This window comes from Vipera berus, assembly GCF_964194415.1.
Source record: "Vipera berus genome assembly, chromosome: 2".
Lineage (NCBI taxonomy): Eukaryota > Metazoa > Chordata > Lepidosauria > Squamata > Viperidae > Vipera > Vipera berus.
The window spans coordinates 261142262-261165388 of NC_138203.1; the positions used below are offsets into that span (position 1 = coordinate 261142262).

Consider the following 23127-nt stretch of genomic DNA (forward strand, 5'->3'; position numbering starts at 1 on the left):
ACACATATACATACTATATACATGTTGTTGTTGTTAGTTGCGAAGTCGTGTCCGACCCATCGCGACCCTATGGACAACGTTCCTCCAGGCCTTCCTGTCCTCTACCATCTTCTGGAGTCCATTTAAGCTCACGCCTACTGCTTCAGTGACTCCATCCAGCCACCTCATTCTCTGTCATCCCCTTCTTCTATTGCCCTCAATTTTTCCCAGCATTAGGCTCTTCTCCAGTGAGTCCTTCCTTCTCATTAGGTGGCCAAAGTATTTGAGTTTTAGCTTCAGGATCTGGCCTTCTAAAGAGCAGTCAGGGTTGATCTCCTCTAGGACTGACCGGTTTGATCGCCTTGCAGTCCAAGGGACTCGCAGGAGTCTTCTCCAGCACCATAGTTCAAAGGACTCAATTCTTTGGCGCTCAGCCTTTCTTATGGTCCAGCTTTCACAGCCATACATTGCAACTGAGAAGACCATAGCCGTCACTATATGCACTTTTGTTGGCAGGGTGATGTCTCTGCTTTTTAATGTGCTGTCTAGATTTGCCATGGCTTTCCTCCCCAGAAGCAAGCATCTTTTAATTTCTTGGCTGCAGTCCCCGTCTGCAGTGATCTTGGAGCCCAGGAAAATAAAATCTGTCACTACCTCCATTTCTTCCCCATCTATTTGCCAGGAATTGAGAGGGCCGGATGCCATGATCTTGGTTTTATTAATGTTTAGTGAACCCTTCTGCATTCGCAACAAGAGGCTCTTTAGTTCCACTTCACTTTCTGCCATTAGAGTGGTATCATCTGCATATCTTAGGTTGTTGATATTTCTCCCAGCAATCTTAATTCCAACTTTAGATTTATCTAGCCCTGCCTTTCTCACGATGTGCTCTGCATATAAGTTAAATAGGTAGGGTGACAGTATACAGCCTTGCCGGACTCCTTTCCCAATTTTGAACCAATCAGTGGTTCTGTGTCCAGTTCTCACTGTTGCTTCTTGACCTGCATATAGGTTTCTCAAGAGACAAATGAGATGGTCTGGTACTCCCAACTCTTTAAGAACTTGCCACAATTTGTTGTGATCCACACAATCAAAGGCTTTAGCATAGTCAATGAAGCAGAAGTAGATGTTTTTCTGGAACTCCCTAGCTTTCTCCATTATCCAGCGTATGTTAACAATTTGATCTCTAGTTCCTCTGCCTCTTCGAAATCCTGCCTATACTTCTGGTAGTTCTCGATCCACATACTGCTGGAGTCTAGCTTGTAGGATTTTAAGCATAACTTTACTAGCATGTGAAATGAGTGCAATGGTGCGATAGTTTGAACATTCTTTGGCACTGCCTTTTTTTGGAATTGGAATGTAAACTGATCTTTTCCAATCCTGTGGCTACTGTTGAGTTTTCCAAATTTGCTGGCAAATTAAGTGTAGCACTTTTACTGCATCGTCTTTTAAGATTTTGAATAGCTCAGCTGGAATACTATCACCTCCACTAGCTTTGTTGTTGCTGAGCTTTCCTAAGGCCCATTTCACTTCACATTCTAGGATGTCTGGCTTGAGGTCAGTGACCACCTCATCGTGGTTATCAGGGATTTTAAACTCTTTCTTATATAGTTCTTCTGTATAATTTTGCCACCTCTTCTTAATCTCTTCTGCCTCTGTTATGTCCCTGCCATTTTGGTCCTTTATCATGCCCATTTTTGCACGAAACATTCCCTTCATATCTCCAATTTTCTTGAAGAGATCTCTAGTCCTCCCTATTCTATTGTTTTCTTCTATTTCTTTGCACTGTTCATTTAAGAAGGCATTCTTATCTCTTCTAGCTATTCTCTGGAATTCTGCATTCAATTGGGTGTATCTTTCTTTTTCTCCCTTGCCTTTCACTTCCCTCCTGTCCTCAACTATTTGCAAAGCTTCCTCAGACAGCCATTTTGCTTTCTTGCATTTCTTTTTCTTTGGGATGGTTTTAGTTGCTACTTCTTGTACAATGTTGCGAACCTCCATCCATAGTTCTTCAGGCACTCTGTCTATCAGATCTAATTCCTTAAATCTATTTGTCACCTCTACTATATATTCATCAGGTATATGATTTAGTTCATACCTGAGTGGTCTAGTGCTTTTCCCTACTTTCTTCAGTTTAAGCCTAAATTTTGCAACGAGAAGCTCGTGGTCTGAGCCACAGTCAGCTCCTGGTCTTGTTTTTACTGACTGTATAGAGCTTCTCCATCTTTGGCTGCAGAGCACATAGTCAATCTGATTTCTGTGTTGACCGTCTGGTGATGTCCATGTGTAGAGCCGTCTCTTGGGTTGTTGGAAAAGAGTGTTTGCTATGACCATTGTATTCTCTTGACAAAATTCTATCAGCCTGTGCCCTGCTTCATTTTGTACTCCAAGGCCAAACTTTCCTGTTATTCCGGTTATCTTTTGGCTTTCTGCTTTAGCATTCCAATCCTCCATGATGATAAGGACATCAATTTTTTGGTGTTAGTTCTATAAGGTGCTGTAGAGCTTCATAGAACCGGTCAGTTTCATCCTCTTCAGCACTGGTGGTTGGGGCATAGACTTGGACTACTGTGATATTGAATGGTTTGCCTTGGATTCACACTGAGATCATTCTGTCATTTTGAGGATTGTATCCCAGTATTGCTTTTCCTACTCTTTTATTGACTATGAAGGCTACTCCATTTCTTCTGAGGGATTCTTGCCCGCAGTAGTATACCTGATGGTCATCTGAATTAAATTCACCTATTCCTGTCCATTTTAGCTCGCTGATTCCTAAGATGTCGATGTTCAGTCTTGTCATCTCTTGTTTGACCACGTCCAGCTTTCCTTGATTCATGGATCTTACATTCCAGGTTCCTATGGAGAAAACGTCTTTACAGCATCAGACTTTCCTTTCACCACCAGACACATCCACAACTGAGCGTCCTTTCGGCTTTGGCCCAGTCACTTCATTCTTTCTGGTGCTACTAGTACTAGCCCTCTGCTCTTCCCCAGTAGTATATTAGACACCTTCCGACCTGAGGGGCTCATCTTCCAGCATCATATCTTTTTTTCCTTTTGGTACTGCCCATGGTGTTTTCATGGCAAAGATACTGGAGTGGGTTGCCATTTTCTTCTCCAGTGGATCACGTTTTGTCAGAACTCTCTGCTATGACCTGTCCATCTTGGGTGGCCCTGCACGACATAGCTCATAGCTTCATTGAATTACGCAAGCCCCTTCGCCATGACCAGGCAGTAATCCATGAAGGGGACATATATATACATACATACACATATTAATCACTGTCCATTTTGAATACATAGTGGAAAGAGGAAACTTGAGAGTGTACAAGGTTGATGCTCTATGGAACAAAACTGACTGAATCTGGAAGTTCTGCTCAGATACCACGAAGCCTCCTCCCAGAAGGTAACAAGGAAAATAGACATAATCCTACTCAGGAGACAGACAAATCTAAAGAAATAAATATCACAATGACAAAGGTACCTATTGTTTGGGCCATGGTTTTCCAAGATGTATTGTATTAACATGAAAGTGGAACCATCCATCTAAAATGTGGAAAAATTAGTTGCTAAATGGTGGTGTTAGAGAAGACTGTTGAGAAAACTTTGGAAGTCAGAAAGACTTGATCCATGGAAAAAATAGATGACAATAAAAACGGGTCAGAAGACACGGGCTGGATCACTGATAATAGAAAACATAACAAGAATGTACAAAAAACAGTTACTGAAAATCCTACCAAGATGATAGCTATCAGATTATGATGAGTCAGAAGCAAAAGAACAACAACATTTCAGCCAGAAGTTGAAAATACCTTTATAATACATGGGTGGCGTGGTGAGTCAGCGGTTAAAATGCTGGACTTGTCAGCTGGAAAGCTGACAGCCTGGGTTCAAGACCCAAGCACCTTGCGACAGGGTGAGCTTCCATTACTCGCCCCAGGAAATGCAAGTAGATAAATAGGTGCCACTTTGGCGGGAAGGTAACAGCGCTGCACAATGTCATACTGGCCACATGACCGCGAAAACATATTCGGACAACGCTGACTCAATGGCCTTGAAATGGAGATGAACACTGCCCCCTATAGCCAAAACCCACTAGTGGAGTAAAATTCATGGAGACTACTTTATCTCTTTTTTTACATATATCCACAGATAAAACTTCTATACTTTTCATATTTGTCTGCTGTTAATAATGAAATAAATTAATCTTGAGACCTTTTTTTAAAGTTTTTGGTCATATTATTGGTTTCTGAAGGTGTTCCAGGTTCTAGCAACCAAGACATATGGTGTTACCTTTAATGATACAACTGAATAATGCATATTTGAGCAGGCCTTGATGTTATTTCACATTTTCCTTAATCATGTTATAATCTTCCCCAATGTAATTTTAAACAATAAAATATCATTTAGTAATGAAAGGGTTAAAAAATTGCTTCTGGCTGATCTGGTAGCCATTATTTAAATCCATATCAGAGGCTTTTTGTTTGTTCTAAAATAAAAAGATTAGTATTGCCTGATCACAGGGGAAGCTGGTAAAATGGATATATTCATGTTTTTTCCTCCAGCCCAGAGCTATAGAATTGAGATTCAAGTATAAATTAAACATGAACTGAAAATAAAAGAAGTCCTCTTCTCCTTTGGAGAAGAAGGGTAACGTTCACTTTTTAAGAAATGTGATACTAATTAATTCAGTCACATTCCAGCATAACTAAGAAACAGAATACAGTGGGGATGTGTAGATGAAGGGATGTGATTAAACAGATAGGAACAAGCTTAAATCATTTCTAAGAATGATTTTTTTCTATTATTGCAACAGTGAATCCCTTAAAATGGATTTAGGGAAGACTTCATAAGATACACATTGTAGAGATTATTTTGCTGTTTGTTGTTTACGTTATACTTTATTGATACACATTGTAGCATATCCAGATACATCCTTGTTGTTGTTAGCTGCGAAGTCGTGTCCGACCCATCGCGACCCTATGGACAATGTTCCTCCAGGCCTTCCTGTCTTCTACCATCTTCTGGAGTCCATTTAAGCTCACGCCTACTGCTTCAGTGACTCCATCCAGCCACCTCATTCTCTGTCGTCCCCTTCTTCTCTTGCCCTCAATCTTTCCCAGCATTAGGCTCTTCTCCAGTGAGTCCTTCCTTCTCATTAGGTGGCCAAAGTATTTGAGTTTCAACTTCAGGATCTGGCCTTCTAAAGAGCAGTCAGGGTTGATCTCCTCTAGGACTGACCGGTTTGATCGCCTTGCAGTCCAAGGGACTCGCAGGAGTCTTCTCCAGCACCATAGCTCAAAGGCCTCAATTCTTTGGCGCTCGGCCTTTCTTATGGTCCAACTTTCACAGCCATACATTGCAACTGGGAAGACCATGGCCTTGACTATACGCACTTTTGTTGACAGGGTGATGTCTCTGCTTTTTAGTGTGCTGTCTAGATTTGTCATGGCTTTCCTCCCGAGGAGCAAGCGTCTTTTAATTTCTTGGCTACAGTCTCCATCTGCAGTGATCTTGGAGCCCAGGAAAATAAAATCTGTCACTACCTCCATTTCTTCCCCATCTATTTGCCAGGAATTGAGAGGGCCGGATGCCATGATCTTCGTTTTCTTAATGTTTAGTTTCAACCCAACTTTTGCACTCTCCTTCTTCACCCGCAACAAGAGGCTCTTTAGTTCTTCTTCACTTTCTGCCATTAGAGTGGTATCATCTGCATATCTTAGGTTGTTGATATTTCTTCCAGCAATCTTAATTCCAATTTTTGATTCATCTAGCCCTGCCTTTCTCATGATGTGCTCTGCATATAAGTTAAATAGGCAGGGCGACAGTATACAGCCTTGCCGGACTCCTTTCCCAATTTTGAACCAATCAGTGGTTCCGTGTCCAGTTCTCACTGTTGCTTCTTGGCCCACATATAGGTTTCTCAAGAGACAAATAAGATGGTCTGGTATGCCCATCTCTTTAAGAACTTGCCACAGTTTGTTATGATCCACACAATCAAAGGCTTTAGCATAATCAATGAAGCAGAAGTAGATGTTTTTCTGGAACTCTCTAGCTTTCTCCATGATCCAGCGTATGTTGGCAATTTGATCTCTGGTTCCTCTGCCTCTTCGAAATTCTGCCTGTACTTCTGGTAGTTCTCGATCCACATACTGCTGGAGTCTAGCTTGTAGGATTTTAAGCATAACTTTACTAGCATGAGAAATGAGTGCAATGGTGCGATAGTTTGAACATTCTTTGGCACTGCCTTTCTTTGGAATTGGAATGTAAACTGATCTTTTCCAATCCTGTGGCCACTGTTGAGTTTTCCAAATTTGCTGGCAAATTGAGTGTAGCACTTTTACTGCATCATCTTTTAAGATTTTGAATAGCTCAGCTGGAATACTGTCACCTCCACTAGCTTTGTTGTTGCTCAGTTTTTCTAAGGCCCACTTCACTTCACATTCTAGGATGTCTGGCTCGAGGTCAGTGACCACCTCATTGTGATTATCAGGGATGTTAAGCTCATTCTTGTATAGTTCTTCTGTGTAATTTTGCCACCTCTTCTTAATCTCTTCTGCCTCTGTTAGGTCCCTGCCGTTTTGGTCCTTTATCATACCCATTTTTGCATGAAACGTTCCCTTCATCTCTCCAATTTTCTTGAAAAGATCTCTGGTCCTCCCTATTCTATTGTTTTCTTCTATTTCTTTGCACTGTTCATTTAAGAAGGCATTCTTTTCTCTTCTAGCTATTCTCTGGAATTCTGCATTCAATTGGGCATATCTTTCTTTTTCTCCCTTGCCTTTCGCTTTCCTCCTTTCCTCAGCTATTTGCAAAGCTTCCTCAGACAGCCATTTTGCTTTCTTGCATTTCTTTTTCTTTGGGATGGTTTTGGATGCTACCTGTTGTACAATGTTGCGAACCTCTGTCCATAGTTCTTCAGGCACTCTGTCTATCAAATCTAATTCCTTAAATCTATTTGTCACCTCTATTGTTTATTCAACAGGGATATGATTTAATTCATACCTGAGTGGCCTAGTGCTTTTCCCTACTTTCTTCAGTTTAAGCCTAAACTTTGCAATGAGAAGCTCATGGTCTGAGCCACAGTCAGCTCCTGGTCTTGTTTTTACTGACTGTATAGAGCTTCTCCATCTTTGGCTGCAGAGCATATAGTCAATCTGATTTCTGTGTTGACCGTCTGGTGATGTCCATGTGTAGAGCCGTCTCTTGGGTTGTTGGAAAAGAGTGTTTGCTATGACCATCGTATTCTCTTGACAAAATTCTATCAACCTGTGCCCTGCTTCATTTTGTACTCCAAGGCCAAACTTTCCTGTTATTCCGCTTATCTTTTGGCTTCCTACTTTAGCATTCCAATCCCCCATGATGATAAGGACATCATTTTTTGGTGTTAGTTGTATAAGGTGCTGTAGGGCTTCATAGAACTGGTCAATATCATCCTCTTCAGCACTGGTGGTTGGGGCATAGACTTGGACAACTGTGATATTGAATGGTTTGCCTTGGATTCGAACTGAGATCATTCTGTCATTTTGAGGATTGTATCCCAGTATTGCTTTTCCTACTCTTTTATTGACTATGAAGGCTACTCCATTTCTTCTGAGGGATTCTTGCCCGCAGTAGTATACCTGATGGTCATCTGAATTAAATTCACCCATTCCTGTCCATTTTAGTTCGCTGATACCTAAGATATCGATGTTCAGTCTTGTCATCTCTTGTTTGACCACGTCCAGCTTTCCTTGATTCATGGATCTTACATTCCAGGTTCCTATGGAGAAAAAATCTTTACAGCATCGGACTTTCCTTTCACCACCAGACACATCCACAGCTGAGCGTCCTTTCGGCTTTGGCCCAGTCGCTTCATTCTTTCTGGCGCTACTAGTACTAGCCCTCTGCTCTTCCCCAGTAGCATATTGGACGCCTTCCGACCTGAGGGGCTCATCTTCCAGCGTCATATCATTTTGCCTTTTGGTACTGTCCATAGGGTTTTCATGGCAAAGATACTGGAGTGGGTTGCCATTTCCTTCTCCAGTGGATCACGTTTTGTCAGAACTCTCTGCTATGACCTGTCCGTGTTGGGTGGCCCTGCACGGCATAGCTCATAGCTTCATTGAATTACGCAAGCCCCTTCGCCACTACAAGGCAGTAATCCATGAAGGGGACATCCTTGTACTTTATCCCAAAGAATATTGGAGAACAATGGAGAACAATATTTCTCATTAGGAATGTGTTTACCAGCACTCCCACACCAATTAGTATTTCAGGGTGTAAAGTAGTTCTGTGACCACATCTTAGAGATTTATAACATAAAAGGGTCTAGGCCCTTGCAATAAACTGGAAGACACACACTGCCTGTAGAAAGTGGAGGAATGTCATTGGTAGATAATAAATTACAATTAAAGCTTGTACTTCTGTACTACTGAAAACACCTGCAATGTTGTGATCAACAATCTTGCAGTGCGACATGATCTATCAAACACCAAAATGCTACATTAAGAAAGGAAGTCAGGCCTAATATTTCTCCAAAATCATCTGCATACTGTATCAAAATTAAAATATGTGTGTCTAGCTATAAATAATTTATCCTGAAATCTTTTGAGAAGAGAGTATAAAAAAATTATAACACTGAAGACAGGACCAGTAAAGTGGAGAATGCAATAGACTGGTACTATTGTAAGGAAGGATTCCTCACTGATAGGCCGTATGATTTTTCAACATACTATATACTAAGTCCCCAGTATGTCCGTGTAACCAGGACCTTGTTCAGCAGACGTTCTCCCAATATGTAGTGCAAAACAGATGAATTAAAGGTCTGTGTAAGACTGCTCATTTTGTTCTATTGTGAGAAGTTAGAATTATTAGGATTTATTAAATTTATATGCCGCCCTTCTCCCTAAGGACTCAGGGCGGCTCACAACAATAAAAATTAAGAGACATAAAATACAAACATTTAAAAAAGGATTAAACAATGAATATAAGAAATACAGGACAATTTACACAATAAAAACCAAATGAAAAACCATGGTCAGTTACTTATTTACTTAGTTTATTTATTTATCTGGTTTTCCCCAGGAGCCCAAGGCCATTCATAATGGCAGTTTCTATTTATTTTATTCTCCACCAAAACAATCCTTTTTATAATGTGCTTTTTACGTTTATATATTCTAGATGTTAAATGGAGAGAGTATGCTTGGTTTATTGTTTCATTTTATTCTGTGCTCCAGTCAAAGTCACATTGCTTGAGCTGAGCGATTTTGTGAATGAATGAATGAATGAATGAATGAATGAATGAATGAATGAATGAACGAGTGAGCAAGCTGTAACTTGTTCAGCTTACTGATTGGCCCAATGTCTCTCAGTGAATTCCATAGTTAATTAATTGAATCTGGAATTTCACACTCCTTGTCCAACACATGAATTGCTACACCATACCATTTTTTAAATATTTGTGATTTTTGACAATTTCTATCTACTTTTTCATATTTGTGGTATGAATTGTTGTTGGTTTTTTCCTAAAGAAATATACAGAAATCATTAATATGCATTGTTCAACTTTTCATGTTTGCAGATGAATGGATATTTCCTGACAAAGAAAACTCTCAACTGGAGTCCAGCAATCCTCTGCCGATAGCCTATGAAACATTCCATGATGTTTCAGCCTCTGCCCAAAGTGATGACCAAATATATGAAAGCAAAGAAGCAGCTGAAGTGCCTGAGGATATTTTCACCTACTCCTCGAAACCTCGATCAGCACCACATGGAAAGCCCTTGAGTCTTTCTTCAGAAGATTGCACTTTTTCTTTGGATTTGAAGGAAGAAATTAGCAAGGACTGGCGAGGAGCTCAAATGGAAGATGATTTCTATGGAAATGAGAGCAATGGGGAGGTAACTTGAAAGGCTTGCGGTTGTTTTGCTGTATTCCCACCGGCAGTACACCTGGCATTCCTCCTCATGTATGGATATGTGTTAAAAAGGGATGTGATAGAGCTAGAAAAAGAGTCTTCAGAAGAAAGTTGAATTATCAATTAGAAAAGTTATTATTTTGTAGTGGTTAGGTCAAGGGACTCGGTTCAGGTCAGCCAAGGCCCTAGTCCACAATTAGTTTTGGAAGGTAGACTGGAAAGCTTTAGCTAAGAGACAGTCACAGTCTCTTAGCCCATCTTACCTCAATGGGCTGTTTGTGGAACAAAACCTGAAGAAAGGAGTATTATATTGAAATTTGAACTTTTGGAAAGACAAAGCAATCTAGAAAAAAACGTTGTTACCTATGAGCAATGTATATTAAGGGAAGTTGCATAGGAAGAAGCGTGATTTTTAAAATTGGAGGAAGAAACTTCAACAACCCACTATGCTGATGATGCTACCCTGCTAGCCAAAAATGCAAAGAATCTGCAAGCTCTAATAGTAAATGTCAAAAAACACCAGTGGAAAAAAAGGGACTAAAATTAAATGTAACGATGACCAAACTAACAACAGCAGATAGAACAACCAGCCTAAGAATTGACAATGAAGATATTGAAATAGTAGATAGCTTCTGCCTTTTAGAATCAACCATCCACTGTAAAGGAACACCATCAAGAAATATACCACAGACTAGCACTGGGTAGAGCAGGGGTGTCAAACTGCCGGCCCACAGGCCGGATGCATCATAACAAAACCGTGCCCACCCCATTGCCGGCAATGGCAAAAAAGTCACGTGACGTTGCAAGTTTGACACCCCTGGGGTAGATCAACTGTGAACGCCTTGGAAAAGATATTCAAAATACCATGATGTGTCTCTACCTACAAAGAGGTTTTGTAAGCCATGATACTCTATGGAAGCAAAAGGTGGACTTTAAAGAAACAGGACAGGAAGAATATTGATATGCTTGAACTTTGATGTTGGAGAAGACTTCCAAGTATACCGTGGACAGCCATGAAAACAAACTGAGGAATCATTGAACAACTCAACCTATAATTCTCATTCAAAACACAGATGACCAGGCTTAAATTATTTTACTTCAGACACATTATATGAAGACCCAACTCTAGAAAAGGCTCTAGTGCTAGGGAAGGCAGATAGAAAGAGAAGAAGGGGATGACCACCAACAAGGTAGATGAATATACCATTGGAAGAAAGAATTAGTGAAACATTATCATGGAGAAAATCTATCCAGTCACTAGGAGTTTAAAATGACTTGATGGCCCATAATTATAATGACTACTTTTTTACCTTTCAGTGTGAAAAAAATGGCTGAAAATATCTTTCTTTTAATAGATTAATAATTAAATAGAAGAATTTGGCCAATCCTAATAAAATGAAATATAAATGAAATATTTTGTCAATCCTAAGTCTCATCACAGTTTGGCAAATAAACTAGGAAACCTTTGTTCATTTATTAAATGTATTTGCTGTCCTTGTTTCGAAGCAACTCTGGACAGCTATGAAATTAAATTTAATGAAAAAATACTTTCCTTTTTTACTGTGAATAAATGAAAAAAAACCCACATTACAAATTTAGGAAAGGCATTAAATCAATTATGATTGTGTAGGGCAGAGGAAAAGGATAACTGGCTGAATTCAATATCACATAAAAGCTGGCTTTAACCCTGGTGTATTGACCAAAACTAATGGCCTGCTTCACATATAACAATAAGGCATGATTTACAAACCAGAAGGATTGGATTATTCACTGAGATGATAATAAGTAAAATAGATCACATTATACATAGTTTATTAAAAGCTTCCTCGTTTGGTTTCCACCTTGTAAGAAGGAGCTTCCAGCACAACCAAAGGATTTGTTCCTATCAAAGTTTATTAAACTGAGATGGTAATATAATTGGAAATAGAAAATATTTCTTCCAAGGCTTTTTCTATTCTGAAAATGTTGTTTTTATATACCCTTTAGTTAACAAGAAATACTTCTCTTCATGTTCAAAATGTTTCAGCCTCAGAGGAATTATTGTTTTATCATGACAATAGTTTTGATTTTGAAATTGATTTTTCCTATCAGCAAATAAATAATTGAGTAACAATTCCTACAATAGAAATAAGGCTGGAGTGAGTCAGAAATAGACCTTCAGACCATCATTGTTTTCAGGGTAGATGTTCATAATTTAAAAATATTAGTTGTGCTTGCTTCATTTTTCATAAATATCCTTTTTTTTCTTCCTGACAATATCAGTGTAAAAATTACCTCTCAGGCAAGAGAAGAAGGATTGTAGCTTTTCTAGTATTTTGGGGAGGCTGAAAAACTTACAGTGATGAACAGTGTTTAAAATAATTCATCTTGTCTCGTTTCCCTATTCTAGGATGATAGTTACATGGACCTCACTCAAGAGAGTCAGAATCTTCCAAATAACTATTTCACATCAGCATTCCCTCAGCCAGTAATATCCGAGGAGATGCTTCCCAAAATGGCATCCAAGAGTCCTGAAAGCAGGACATACAACTTCTGTACAAAAAAGACTGAAGAAGAAACATCACCACAAAGTATTGAAGATTCTGTTGTGATAATGGACAAAGCAAATAACATTCAAAGAAGCTTGTTGCCCACTTCTTGTTTATTCCCTATCGGAAACCTATCTGAACCCTGTAAGGAAACATCTAGGATCTCAAAAGGTCTCTCCGCCAGTGCACTAAGAAGTTCCATAAGTAGAAAATCCCTAAAAGAACTTCATCAGGAGGACTCAAATCCAATAGTTCAAATTCCTGTAAGTATTTTTATAAATCTCGTTGGAATCAAAAGGATATTTAAGCTTTTGCATCTTTGCATCTGTTAATAACATTAGCATTTTAGAAAGCGCTGCCATGGGATAAAGCAAAGATCATATGGAAGAGGAGGAAAACTGCCAGATTGATCCATGATACAAGGATTAATTAATTATAATTATTTAAAAAGACAAGATATATCCATGGCAAATAGGACTACTAATTAGGATCAAGAATGGTTAGCAATGTAAGTACATAGTCTCCCGGATCTGAGCGATTTTGTCCACCAGATGATGACTAAACTCCTCGGCTCGTCCCCGTAAGGGATCCTCCCTCACCTCCTGATTAAGGAGGGAGCGAGTTACCCTAAACAGGGCGGCCGGGCGATTATCTGCGGACGCAATAAGGGCAGCGAAGTAGTTAGACTTCGCTGTCCTTATCGCCGCAAGATAAGACCTTATAAAGGTTCTTAACTGCAATCGGTCAGATTCGGATCGGCTGGACCTCCAACCGCTCTCTAGACCCCGTCTCCGACGCTTCATCTCCCGGAGCTCCGCAGAGAACCATGGAGCCCAACGGGATCTGCGCCGGGTCAGAGGTCGCAAGGGTACAACACAGTCAAGTGCCCCGGCGGCCGCCCTTTCCCAGGCATCCACCAGGGCATTGACTGGGCTGTGGGTAGGGGTGATGGGTATAGGCCCAAGCGCCCTCTGGAACCGTTCTGGGTCCATTAGGCGCCTGGGGAGGAACCACCTGGTCAGTTCCGCAGCCCAGCGGTGGGGGGTGGCATAACGGAAGACCAGCCGCAGGAGGTAATGATCTGACCATGACAGGGGAGCAATGGTTGGTGAACCCCCTCCCAGATCATCCAACCACTGTCCAGATAGGAACACCAGGTCGAGAGTATGATCCCCCACATGAGTCGGGCCCTCAATAACTTGGGTCAGGCCCATGGCCGTCATGGAGGCCATGAACTCCCGAGCTAACTCAGACGACCCTCCCAGTGAAGGCAGGTTGAAGTCACCCAGAACTATAAGCCTGGGGAACTCCACCGCCAACCCTGAGAGAGTGTCGAGCAGCTCGGGTAGGGCTGTTGCCACACAGCTGGGCGCCAGGTATGTGAGCAACAAGCCCAACTGAGCCCGAGGACCACATCTCAAGAGGAGGGATTGAAAGCTTTAGAGATTAACATTTACCTTCAGCACCATCCTAAAGTCTTACAGAATTGGGATATCAGGTCAATAATTACATGTCATAGTAACATTTCCCTTGGAAAATATTTTTGCAAGCATGAAAGAAAAGCTACTTGCTCTCTGATTGAATTCCACATAAGATTTTTTTTCTTTTCCCAATTGTTAGACTAGTAGGAGGCATATAATTTGACAGATTGATTGCCTCTCTGGAATACCAGATTTGGTTTTTGTGTTTGTAGCACTTGAGGGGTGTCTGCCCTACAAGCATGATTGCATGTTTTTCAGCTAAGCCAATAGGGACTGGAAATGAGTGACTGCTACAATGCAAATCTAGCAACCACATGCATTAAAAATAGGCAAGTTAATTCAACTGTTGGCTCATAGTGGGTTTTTTTCTTATGAGGCTCTCCAGAATGAATAGCATTTTTCAAGCAACTTCTACTTGTTAATAATCTATACAAAGAGGTGAGCAAAATACCAGCCCCATAGATTTTTGTTCTTTATGTGAAATGTTTAAACCTTTGTTTGAATGTTTTCTCTTTTGAGCAAAAGAAAGAGGAAAGACCAGTACGAGTGGGCCAAACACACCCCTTTTGCAATTGCTCTCACAAGCCATTCTCTCATATGTTTTGATGGACAGCTGCTTAGACTTCTCAAGTAGGGAAAGCACTTACTAGCATGGATAATCCCCAGGGTCTGGTTGAGTTTCAGCTCTTTTGTCCTGATTTTTTAAAGTTGGTATTTAATACCTCTTCCAATTGCTATCAAACTGGATTTCTTTGGGAGGTGTGGGGGGAAAGAAAAATACATTTCATTATAAATGGCAATGGTTCAAAAATCTACGCAGGGTAAAAAGCAAGCTTATTGTAGTTTTAAGAGCTGCTGAAGTCAATACATTACCAAGTCAATCTGAAGGAAAGGAAAATCAACAGAATTTCAATAGTAATCTGTGGGTGAACTCCTTAGATTATCCGTCCCTGCACTTCAGAACATTGCTGCAACCAGCCCCTTCCCCCCAAATAGTAAATGAAGTGATTGAAGGATAACAGTAAGGAAGTGTTGTAGTCCAAATCCCCAAGCCATTTGGTTGAGGGATTGTATTCATGTCTATCAATTTAATTCTTCTTCTCCTGGTTTTATTACCCAACATATATTCTTACAGCCACCATTAACAACTTACAGTAATTCATAATTTTTATATTTTTATTATCTGATATCTAGATTTCCCTTTTTCAAGTGATAGCTTAATTAGTCAGCAGTGACTAGGAACTTTATAGAATTTTTAAATGGTTTGCGTTCTGAGAATACTGTCAGATTTTTATGATATTTTCCTGTCTAGAACATACAGAATAATAATAATAATAATAATAATAATAATAATAATAATAATAATAATAATAATAATAATAATAAAGCAACTACTACTACTACTTTATTGTCACTTTGAATGTACACCAATCGGCATGCATCAAAATGAAATTTCGTTGCATACTGCTCTCAGAGGGTCACCATCTCCAATATACACTCCTTGTTCGTGGCCAGCTCAAGTTTCAGATCATCTTAGTCTCTAGGGAGCGAACGATGACAAACAGGAGAGATGGAAACGGAGTTTCATGTGGACTAGCCCTCAAATTAGCTTGTATTCCTCGCCTCCTTTCCTTTTTGATCCTGTCTCTTCCACTTTTTCCTTAATTACTATTATTATTGTAATAGCTCCTGACGTTTCTGTTCCATTTATATCTGGCTATATCTTTTGGTGCCAAGAAGTCAAGGCATTAAAGTTTTGATTCTACAAGCATCCCAAATAGAGGCCTAATTTTATCAGTCATCTCCATTATTCTCTAGATCCATGTTTACTCCTTGTTTTGAGTCTTTAACACAGAGGTCCCAAACCTTTTGGGCATTAGAGACTGGTTATGTGGTTTTGTGTGCTGCCTGCATCCCACGGATGGGGCTTTGCTTGTTTGTGCGGCCCAGTTGCTAGCATGCCGCAGCCCGGTACTGGTCCACAGACCAGGGGTTGGGGACCCCTGCTTTAATAGCCACTCACCATCAAAGTCCATCTGCATATGGTGACACTCTTATAGCTAACAAATATTTATTTTATATTTATTTTGGAAAATAAACATGCCTTCCATCCTGTACAGTTCTAGGCATTTCCACAAAAACACAATGAAAACATCTTGAAAAATACAAAATATGAAACAATAAATATAAGCATAAAAACTGTAAAATAAGTTCTGAATAAATAAATTTATTTCTGTATTATCCTAAATTATAATAAGGAGGTTTGCTTCAACTCCAGGAAGTTTGTTCCATAATCGATTCCTTTAAATGGCCAAAGCTGATTTTTTTTTCTTTCCATGGACAAACCAGTTGACCAGATTTGAACCAATTGTGGGATTAGAATGACCTGTAGTACTTTTTTGCAGCAATCTGTATCCAAGGAAAGCTCCAATAAAGCAGTTGACTATTGGTTAGGAATCTCTTTTGAGAAAGATGGACTGAACCTATCCAAACATATCTTGATCTGTTAAAGTTTCAAATGATTACAGTGGACTGGATCAAAGCAGTTTGAAAGTCACATATTTTAAGCCAAAACAAATTAGTCTTCTTAACATGAATAGGTTTTGAGATCTCAGAGCCCAGTAATGAACTTGTTAGTAATTATTAGTATATTAACATTCTTTGGGGAAAAAGACAGAAAAAAATAGAATTGTTTTATTCATAAAAGTTCCTGTTGTCTGGAGGATTGACCAGACAGTTGCAGTTTACAAGCATTGTTATATCTCCTCTACTATCTCTCTCTTCTTTTAGTACTAGAGCAGGGTTGTCCAACGGGCGGCCCACGGGCTTGATGTGTCACACAGGCCACGCCCACGCCAGCTCCGCAAAGGCAAAAAACATCACAATACGTCACATGACAAAATCGAGTTTGACACCCGTGTACTAGAGGAAAGTGTGAAGAGTATGTGTGGTGGAGAGGGGGAGACAGTTATTTCCATCATTGGCTTTTGCATCAAAGCTCATATGGACTAGGACCTTCAAAAGAAAAGCTTCTTCCTAATCCGCTCCTGTATTATGCCTGGCAAAAATGCTCAAACGACTCTTAATAAAATTTATTTGCTCACTACTTACTAAAATTTAAGGACTTGTATACTTGCAATGTTTTATTCATGTTTTAATAGAGTCCTCTATTATTAAGTTCAAATATTTTTAATTAAGAAAGAAGTGCAGTCCTCTGGGTAACCAATTAAATGGTACCGCCCCAGACGCTTAATGGATCCCCAGAGGTTCCAGGCGGCGCTGGGGTCCCCACCTGCCTCCCTTGCTCACAGCTCGGCAGATGCCTTAGTGGAAGCCTGGGAAAGGACGGCCACTGAGGCTCTTGACCGAGTTGTACCCCTGCGGCCCCTGACCCGGTACAGATCCCGTCGAGCTCCATGGTTCTCTGCGGAGCTCCGGGAGATGAAGCGTTGGAGACGGGGCCTAGAGAGCGGTTGGAGGTCCAGCCGATCCGAATCCGACCGATTGCGACTAAGAGCCTACATTAGGTCTTATCTCGCTGCGATAAGGGAGGCGAGGTCTAACCACTTCGCCACCCTTATCGCGTCCGCAGATAATCGCCCGGCCGCCCTGTTTAGGGTGACTCGCTCCCTCCTAAATCAGGAGGTGAGGGAGGATCCCTTGCAGGGTCGTGCCGAGGAGTTTAACCAACATCTGTCGGACAAAATCGCTCGGATTCGGACCGGTCTGGACTCTGACTGGGCAGAGTCTGACGATCAGGACACGGGCGGTCTTGTCGATATCACCTGGGAGGAGTTTGATTCTGTGACTCCGGAGGAAGTGGACAGGATCATGGGGAGGCTGAGCACCACCACATGTTTATTGGACCCGTGCCCTTCCTGGCTGGTCTATGCAGCCCGGGAGAGGACACGCAGCTGGTTCCAGGCAGTTATATCGGCTTCTCTGAGTGAGGGTATCTTCCCCGCCGTCTTGAAGGAGGCGGTGGTGAGGCCCCTCCTCAAGAAGCCTGCCTTGGACCCAGCTGTATTGAACAACTTTCGTCCTGTCTCCAACCTTCGCTTTCTTGCGAAGGTTGTTGAGAGTGTGGTGGCGCATCAGCTCCCTCTGGTCCTGGATGAAGCGGATTATCTAGACCCGTACCAATCGGGTTTCAGGCCCGGGCACAGCACGGAGACGGCATTGGTCGCGCTGGTGAATGATCTCTGGAGGGCTCGGGACAGGGGGCATTCCTCTGTTCTAGTCCTATTAGACCTCTCGGCGGCTTTCGATACCATCGACCATGGTATCTTGCTGCGGCGTCTCAGGGGACTGGGAGTGGGAGGCACAGTTTTACAGTGGTTCTCCTCCTATCTCCAGGGACGTTCGCAGTCGGTGTTGGCAGGGGGGCAGAGGTCGACCGCGAGGTCTCTCATTTGTGGAGTTCCTCAGGGGTCGGTCCTCTCGCCTCTCCTGTTCAACATCTACATGAAACCGCTGGGTGAGATCATTCGTGGCTTTGGAGTTGGGTACGCTGATGATACCCAACTTTTCTTTTCGACCCCAAACCACCCCAGTGATGCCCTCAACGTGATGTCCCGTTGCCTGGAGGCGGTTCGGGTCTGGATGGGGAGGAACAGACTTCAACTCAACCCCGACAAGACTGAGTGGCTTTGCATACCTTCATCCCGGGTCTATTCGGACATTCCACCTCTGGCTATGGGGGGTGAACTATTACCCCCCGTAGATAGGGCTCGCAACTTGGGAGTCCTCCTAGATTCACGGCTCACCTTGGAAGACCATATAGGAGCTGTGACTAGGGGGGCCTTCGCCCAGGTTCGCCTGGTGCGCCAGTTGCGGCCCTATCTTAGCCGGGATGATTTGTGCACGGTCACTCATGCGCTCGTGTCCTCTCGTCTGGACTACTGCAACGCTGTCTACATGGGGCTGCCCTTGAGGACCACCCGGAAGCTCCAACTGGTACAGAATGCAGCCGCGAGAGTTGTGTTGGGAGTCTCCCGATACTCCCACGTTACACCTCTGCTCCGTGAGCTGCATTGGTTGCCAGTTGTCTTCCGGGTGAGATTCAAGGTACTGGTAACGGTGTTTAAAGCCCTCCATGGCATGGGGCCGGAGTACCTTAGGGAACATCTGCTGCCGGCATCAAGCTCCCTGCGCCCTGTGCGTTCCCACAGAGAGGGCCTCCTCAGGGTGCCACCGATCAGAGAATGTCGATTGGTGGCCCCCAGGGGGAGATCCTTCTCTGTGGGCGCTCCGGAGCTGTGGAATCAGCTACCGGTAGAGCTCCGGATGGCGCCCGATCTTCGCTCCTTTCGTCGCGATCTCAAGACGTTTTTGTTTGTACAAGCTGGCCTAGCCTGATGGGGATCGGTGGGGTTGTTTTATCTTTAGTCTCTTATTTTTATCTTGGGGTTTTTAGAATTGTACTCCTATTGTTTTAACTAGGGCTACTGTTTAATCTCTTTTTAATGTTTGTATTTGGTATTTTATTCTGCCCTGTGAACCGCCCTGAGTCCTCAGGGAGAAGGGCGGTATATAAATGTTATTAAATTAAATTAAAAAAATTAAAAAAATTAAATATTGCAACCAAGTAGATAGCTTGGGTAATTAAACTTCCCTGCACATGCAACTAAATTTAAACAAATCTGAATAAATCATTTGAACATGGGAGAATGCAAATGTCATTATGTGCATCTCTAAACTGGAAAAAAATATCTTTGATAACAGGTTTTGACAATCTGTTGAATGTTTAAGAGCTTAATAAAATGATTCTTATCCTAAGCTTTTAATTGTCAGCTAAAATATTGCATTCAGAAGAACCATGAATGTCACATGGAATTACATTTTGCATTAAATGTTCCATTAAAAATTTAAAAAATGACTTTGGTTTAAATATTTTTTTTAATTTCCAATGTCTGTTTGGCTATCCCAAACAATGCAAATATAAACCAGAAAATTTTTTAAAAATGGTCAGAAATCTTGTTTGTAAGTACCATTTCTAAGAAATTATCCATTTCAGAAACTGAAGGCATTTCCTTAAAAGTATTATTAGATTACAGTCCAAATCTTGGGTGGGGCAAAGTTTCCATTTCTGGGGGGGAAAAAGTTGCTTTGTGTTTTCTAGCTAAGGTCTTTGCGTTCCATTTCCCTGTTCGCACTTTCTCTGTATACTTTCGTACAACCATTAAAAATGTTAAAAGATCTGCCCAAAGTCTGTCCTCCAAAGGCACATAGGTTGCCTTGAGCTGGTTTAAAGTTATTTGAATCCTAGTGATGTATGGTGTCTACATCACCTTGCCATTTTTACTTGATATTATTTATGTTATCTCACAAAATAAAAATAAAAAACTGAGTTTCATAAGAGGAGCCTCAAATTTATCATTCACAGTGTATCAAGGTACCTTTTAAGACTGAACTAAGGAGCAGCCTTTATATTTGCAATGTGTTTTTTTTTAAAAAAAAATCGGTCAAATGGAACTTTGTGAATATAACCATATACTTTTCTTAGTAACAATACAGGATGTTTTTATAGTTTCCCAGGGTAGCCAATGGTCCCAAAATTACCTAGTTATCACCTAGTAGTAACCAAGTCTTAAAGGTGTAACAGAATAAAATAGCAGAACAACAGAGTTGGAAGGGATATTGGAAGCTTTCTGGTCCAATCCCCTGCTCAGGCAGGAAATGCTGAACCATTTCAGACAAATGGCTGTCCAGTCTCTTCTTTAAAACTTCCAGTGTTGGAGCATCAACAGCTTCTGAGGGCAAGTTATTCCACTGATTAATTGTTCCAACTGTTAGGAAATTTCTCCTTACTTCTAGGTTGCTTCTCTCTGGTTAGTTTCCATTCGTTGCTTCTTGTCCTTCAGGTGCTTTGGAAAATAGCTTGACTCCCTCTTCTTCGTGGCAGCCCCTGAGATATTGAAACACTGCTATCCTGTCACCCTTAGCTCTTCTTTTCATTAAACTAGTCATACCAAATCCCAACAACCTTTCTTTATATGTTTTAGCCTCCAGTCCCCTGATCATCTTTAGTTTCCCTGCCATTCGTGTCCAATTCTAAGGGGCGCTACTCGTCTTCATTTCCTAGCCAAGGGAGTGGTATAAGTATACCATTGAAATGGTATATAGGTCTCCTGCTTGAGCAGGGGGCTGGACTAAAAGACCTTCAAGGTCCCTTCCAGCTCTATTCTGATTGATTGGAGCCAGTGTTGTCCAAAGACACTTCCTTGGTCATGTGACCAACATGATGATACGCACGGAATGCTTTTACCTTCCCACTGAAATGGTACCTATTTATCTACTCACATTTGCATGCTTTCGAACTGCTAGGTGGGTAGGAACTGGCGCAAAGGAGTGGGAGCTCACCCGCTCTCAAACCCAGGCTGTCAGCTTTCCAGCTGACAAGCTCAACGTCTTTAACCACTGAGCCATCACACCCCCCATAACTAAATCTTAACCCTACATAGTTACCTTCAGAGTCCATATACAGATGAGGTTAGCTAGATACTGCCATCAAAATAAGACAGATGAGAAGAATGTTCACCAAAGAGGAAAAGATCTGGGAACTTTTAAAAAACCTTTTACAGATGTATTGTTAAAAAGGAGCAAACACTCGTTCAGGAATGGGATTTACTCATAACTACAATGTAACTAAGTAACATAAGGCTGATGGATAATATCCACAATTGCCGGAATAGTTCAGATTTTGGAAAGATAAGTACTTTTCCAGAACACCTGATTGTAAAGATTTTGGGGAGAGACAATTCATGCAAATCTAGGTATTCTAGAACAGAATTACTGCATGAGAGAAAACTGCAGATCTTTAAAGTCAAATCCCCTTGCTTGGCTTTACAAATCCATGACACAATGACTTTTGGGGCACTTCAAATTTCACTAGAGGAAATACCGGCCAACCTATAATAGGCACATTTCTTTATTCTTTCAATGTGTTATTTTCATTTTATTATTTCAGTTTAAATATTGTGGTTAAACATGCTGAATGCACGTTGTTATTTATGAACAAAAGGACTCACTGTATGAGCTCACATTTGGTTTCCTAAAGAACAGAGCACACTTAGGGAATTTCTTAAATTTTTTGCCATTCCCCCCCCCCCAGTTTGTTCAACCTAACTCCTTTTTAAAGATATAAACCATTATTGGTTCTAAATCTATACAGATCAAAGAGTGTTGCTATTCATGTGCAGAATGGCCTGCTTTGTGGTGCTGGAGAGGAAACAAAGGAGGCTTTTATTCAAATACCTCCTATAAATGATCTATTTGAATTGCCAAAAGCATATCACTGAAAACTGAGACTTGCCTAATACACACACCTACTTTTTAAAAAATGAAATTTTTGAAGATAAAATACCATTTTCTTAAAAGGAAACTGCCCTTTTTTAAAGTTCCAAAACAGTAATTGCTATATTCTCATTTAAAGAGCAGTGTAAACAGTACAGACCCCACTATGTCTTTCCTATGCAAGCTTTAAGGAAGCAAGATTTACTCCAGAGTCTCTTTAACCAGGTTTAAAGATGGGAAGAAAAGGTTAGATAATAGAATCGTGGGTTTCCCCCCTCCCCCAGGATCCAAATGATCCTCACTCTGCTCTTGTTCAAAGAGCTGTGAAGACTTGGTTCTTCAGTGAGGCCTTTGGCAAGAGAGAATTAAAAGCACTTCAAGGCTATTCAACATTTTTATTTTTATTTTTATTAGTTTTCCAATATTACAATAGTATCTTTAAAAAGCAACATGGTGTCTGGGTTACTATAGTTTCATTTCAGACAAATACATATTATTAAAAATCTCCAAATTATTGTAACCAATACTTCCTCTCTCTTTTTACCTTTAATACATACTATCTATTATCTAAATTAACATATTTCTCATTGCTATCCATCAGTCATTTAATAGTTTTCTTATATTTATCAATACTTTAGTATATTTTATATTTTAACATTCCATCTTTAAAACATCAAACACCTTATATAGCTTTAATTTTACATTGATATTAAAATTAAACGTTTAAAATGTCTCATTTTCATATTGCTAAATAACCTCCTTTCCCTTTACACAATTTTCTCCAATACCTAGTAATGTAATACACATATTAAAAATTAACCAAAATTTCTTCCGTTTCTATCATTTTAAACATATATACATCTTAATCCATATCATTTAAGGAACTCAATATTTCAATGTTAGTATTCATACATCTGTGTTTTATTTTTTATTTTTTTTTAAATTAGTCAG

General features: G+C 40.7%; 1 protein-coding gene across 1 annotated transcript in view; it reads left to right on the forward strand.

The window, feature by feature from the left end:
• Positions 1–23127, forward strand: part of CFAP20DC (CFAP20 domain containing) — a gene marked incomplete at its 5' end in the record, with an annotated part of 184909 nt that overhangs the window by 94868 nt on the left and 66914 nt on the right. The window contains 2 exons of the mRNA XM_081319078.1: positions 9539–9855; positions 12262–12663. Coding sequence (XP_081175204.1) covers positions 9539–9855; positions 12262–12663 — 719 coding nt within the window. The remainder of the gene's footprint in view (positions 1–9538; positions 9856–12261; positions 12664–23127) is intronic.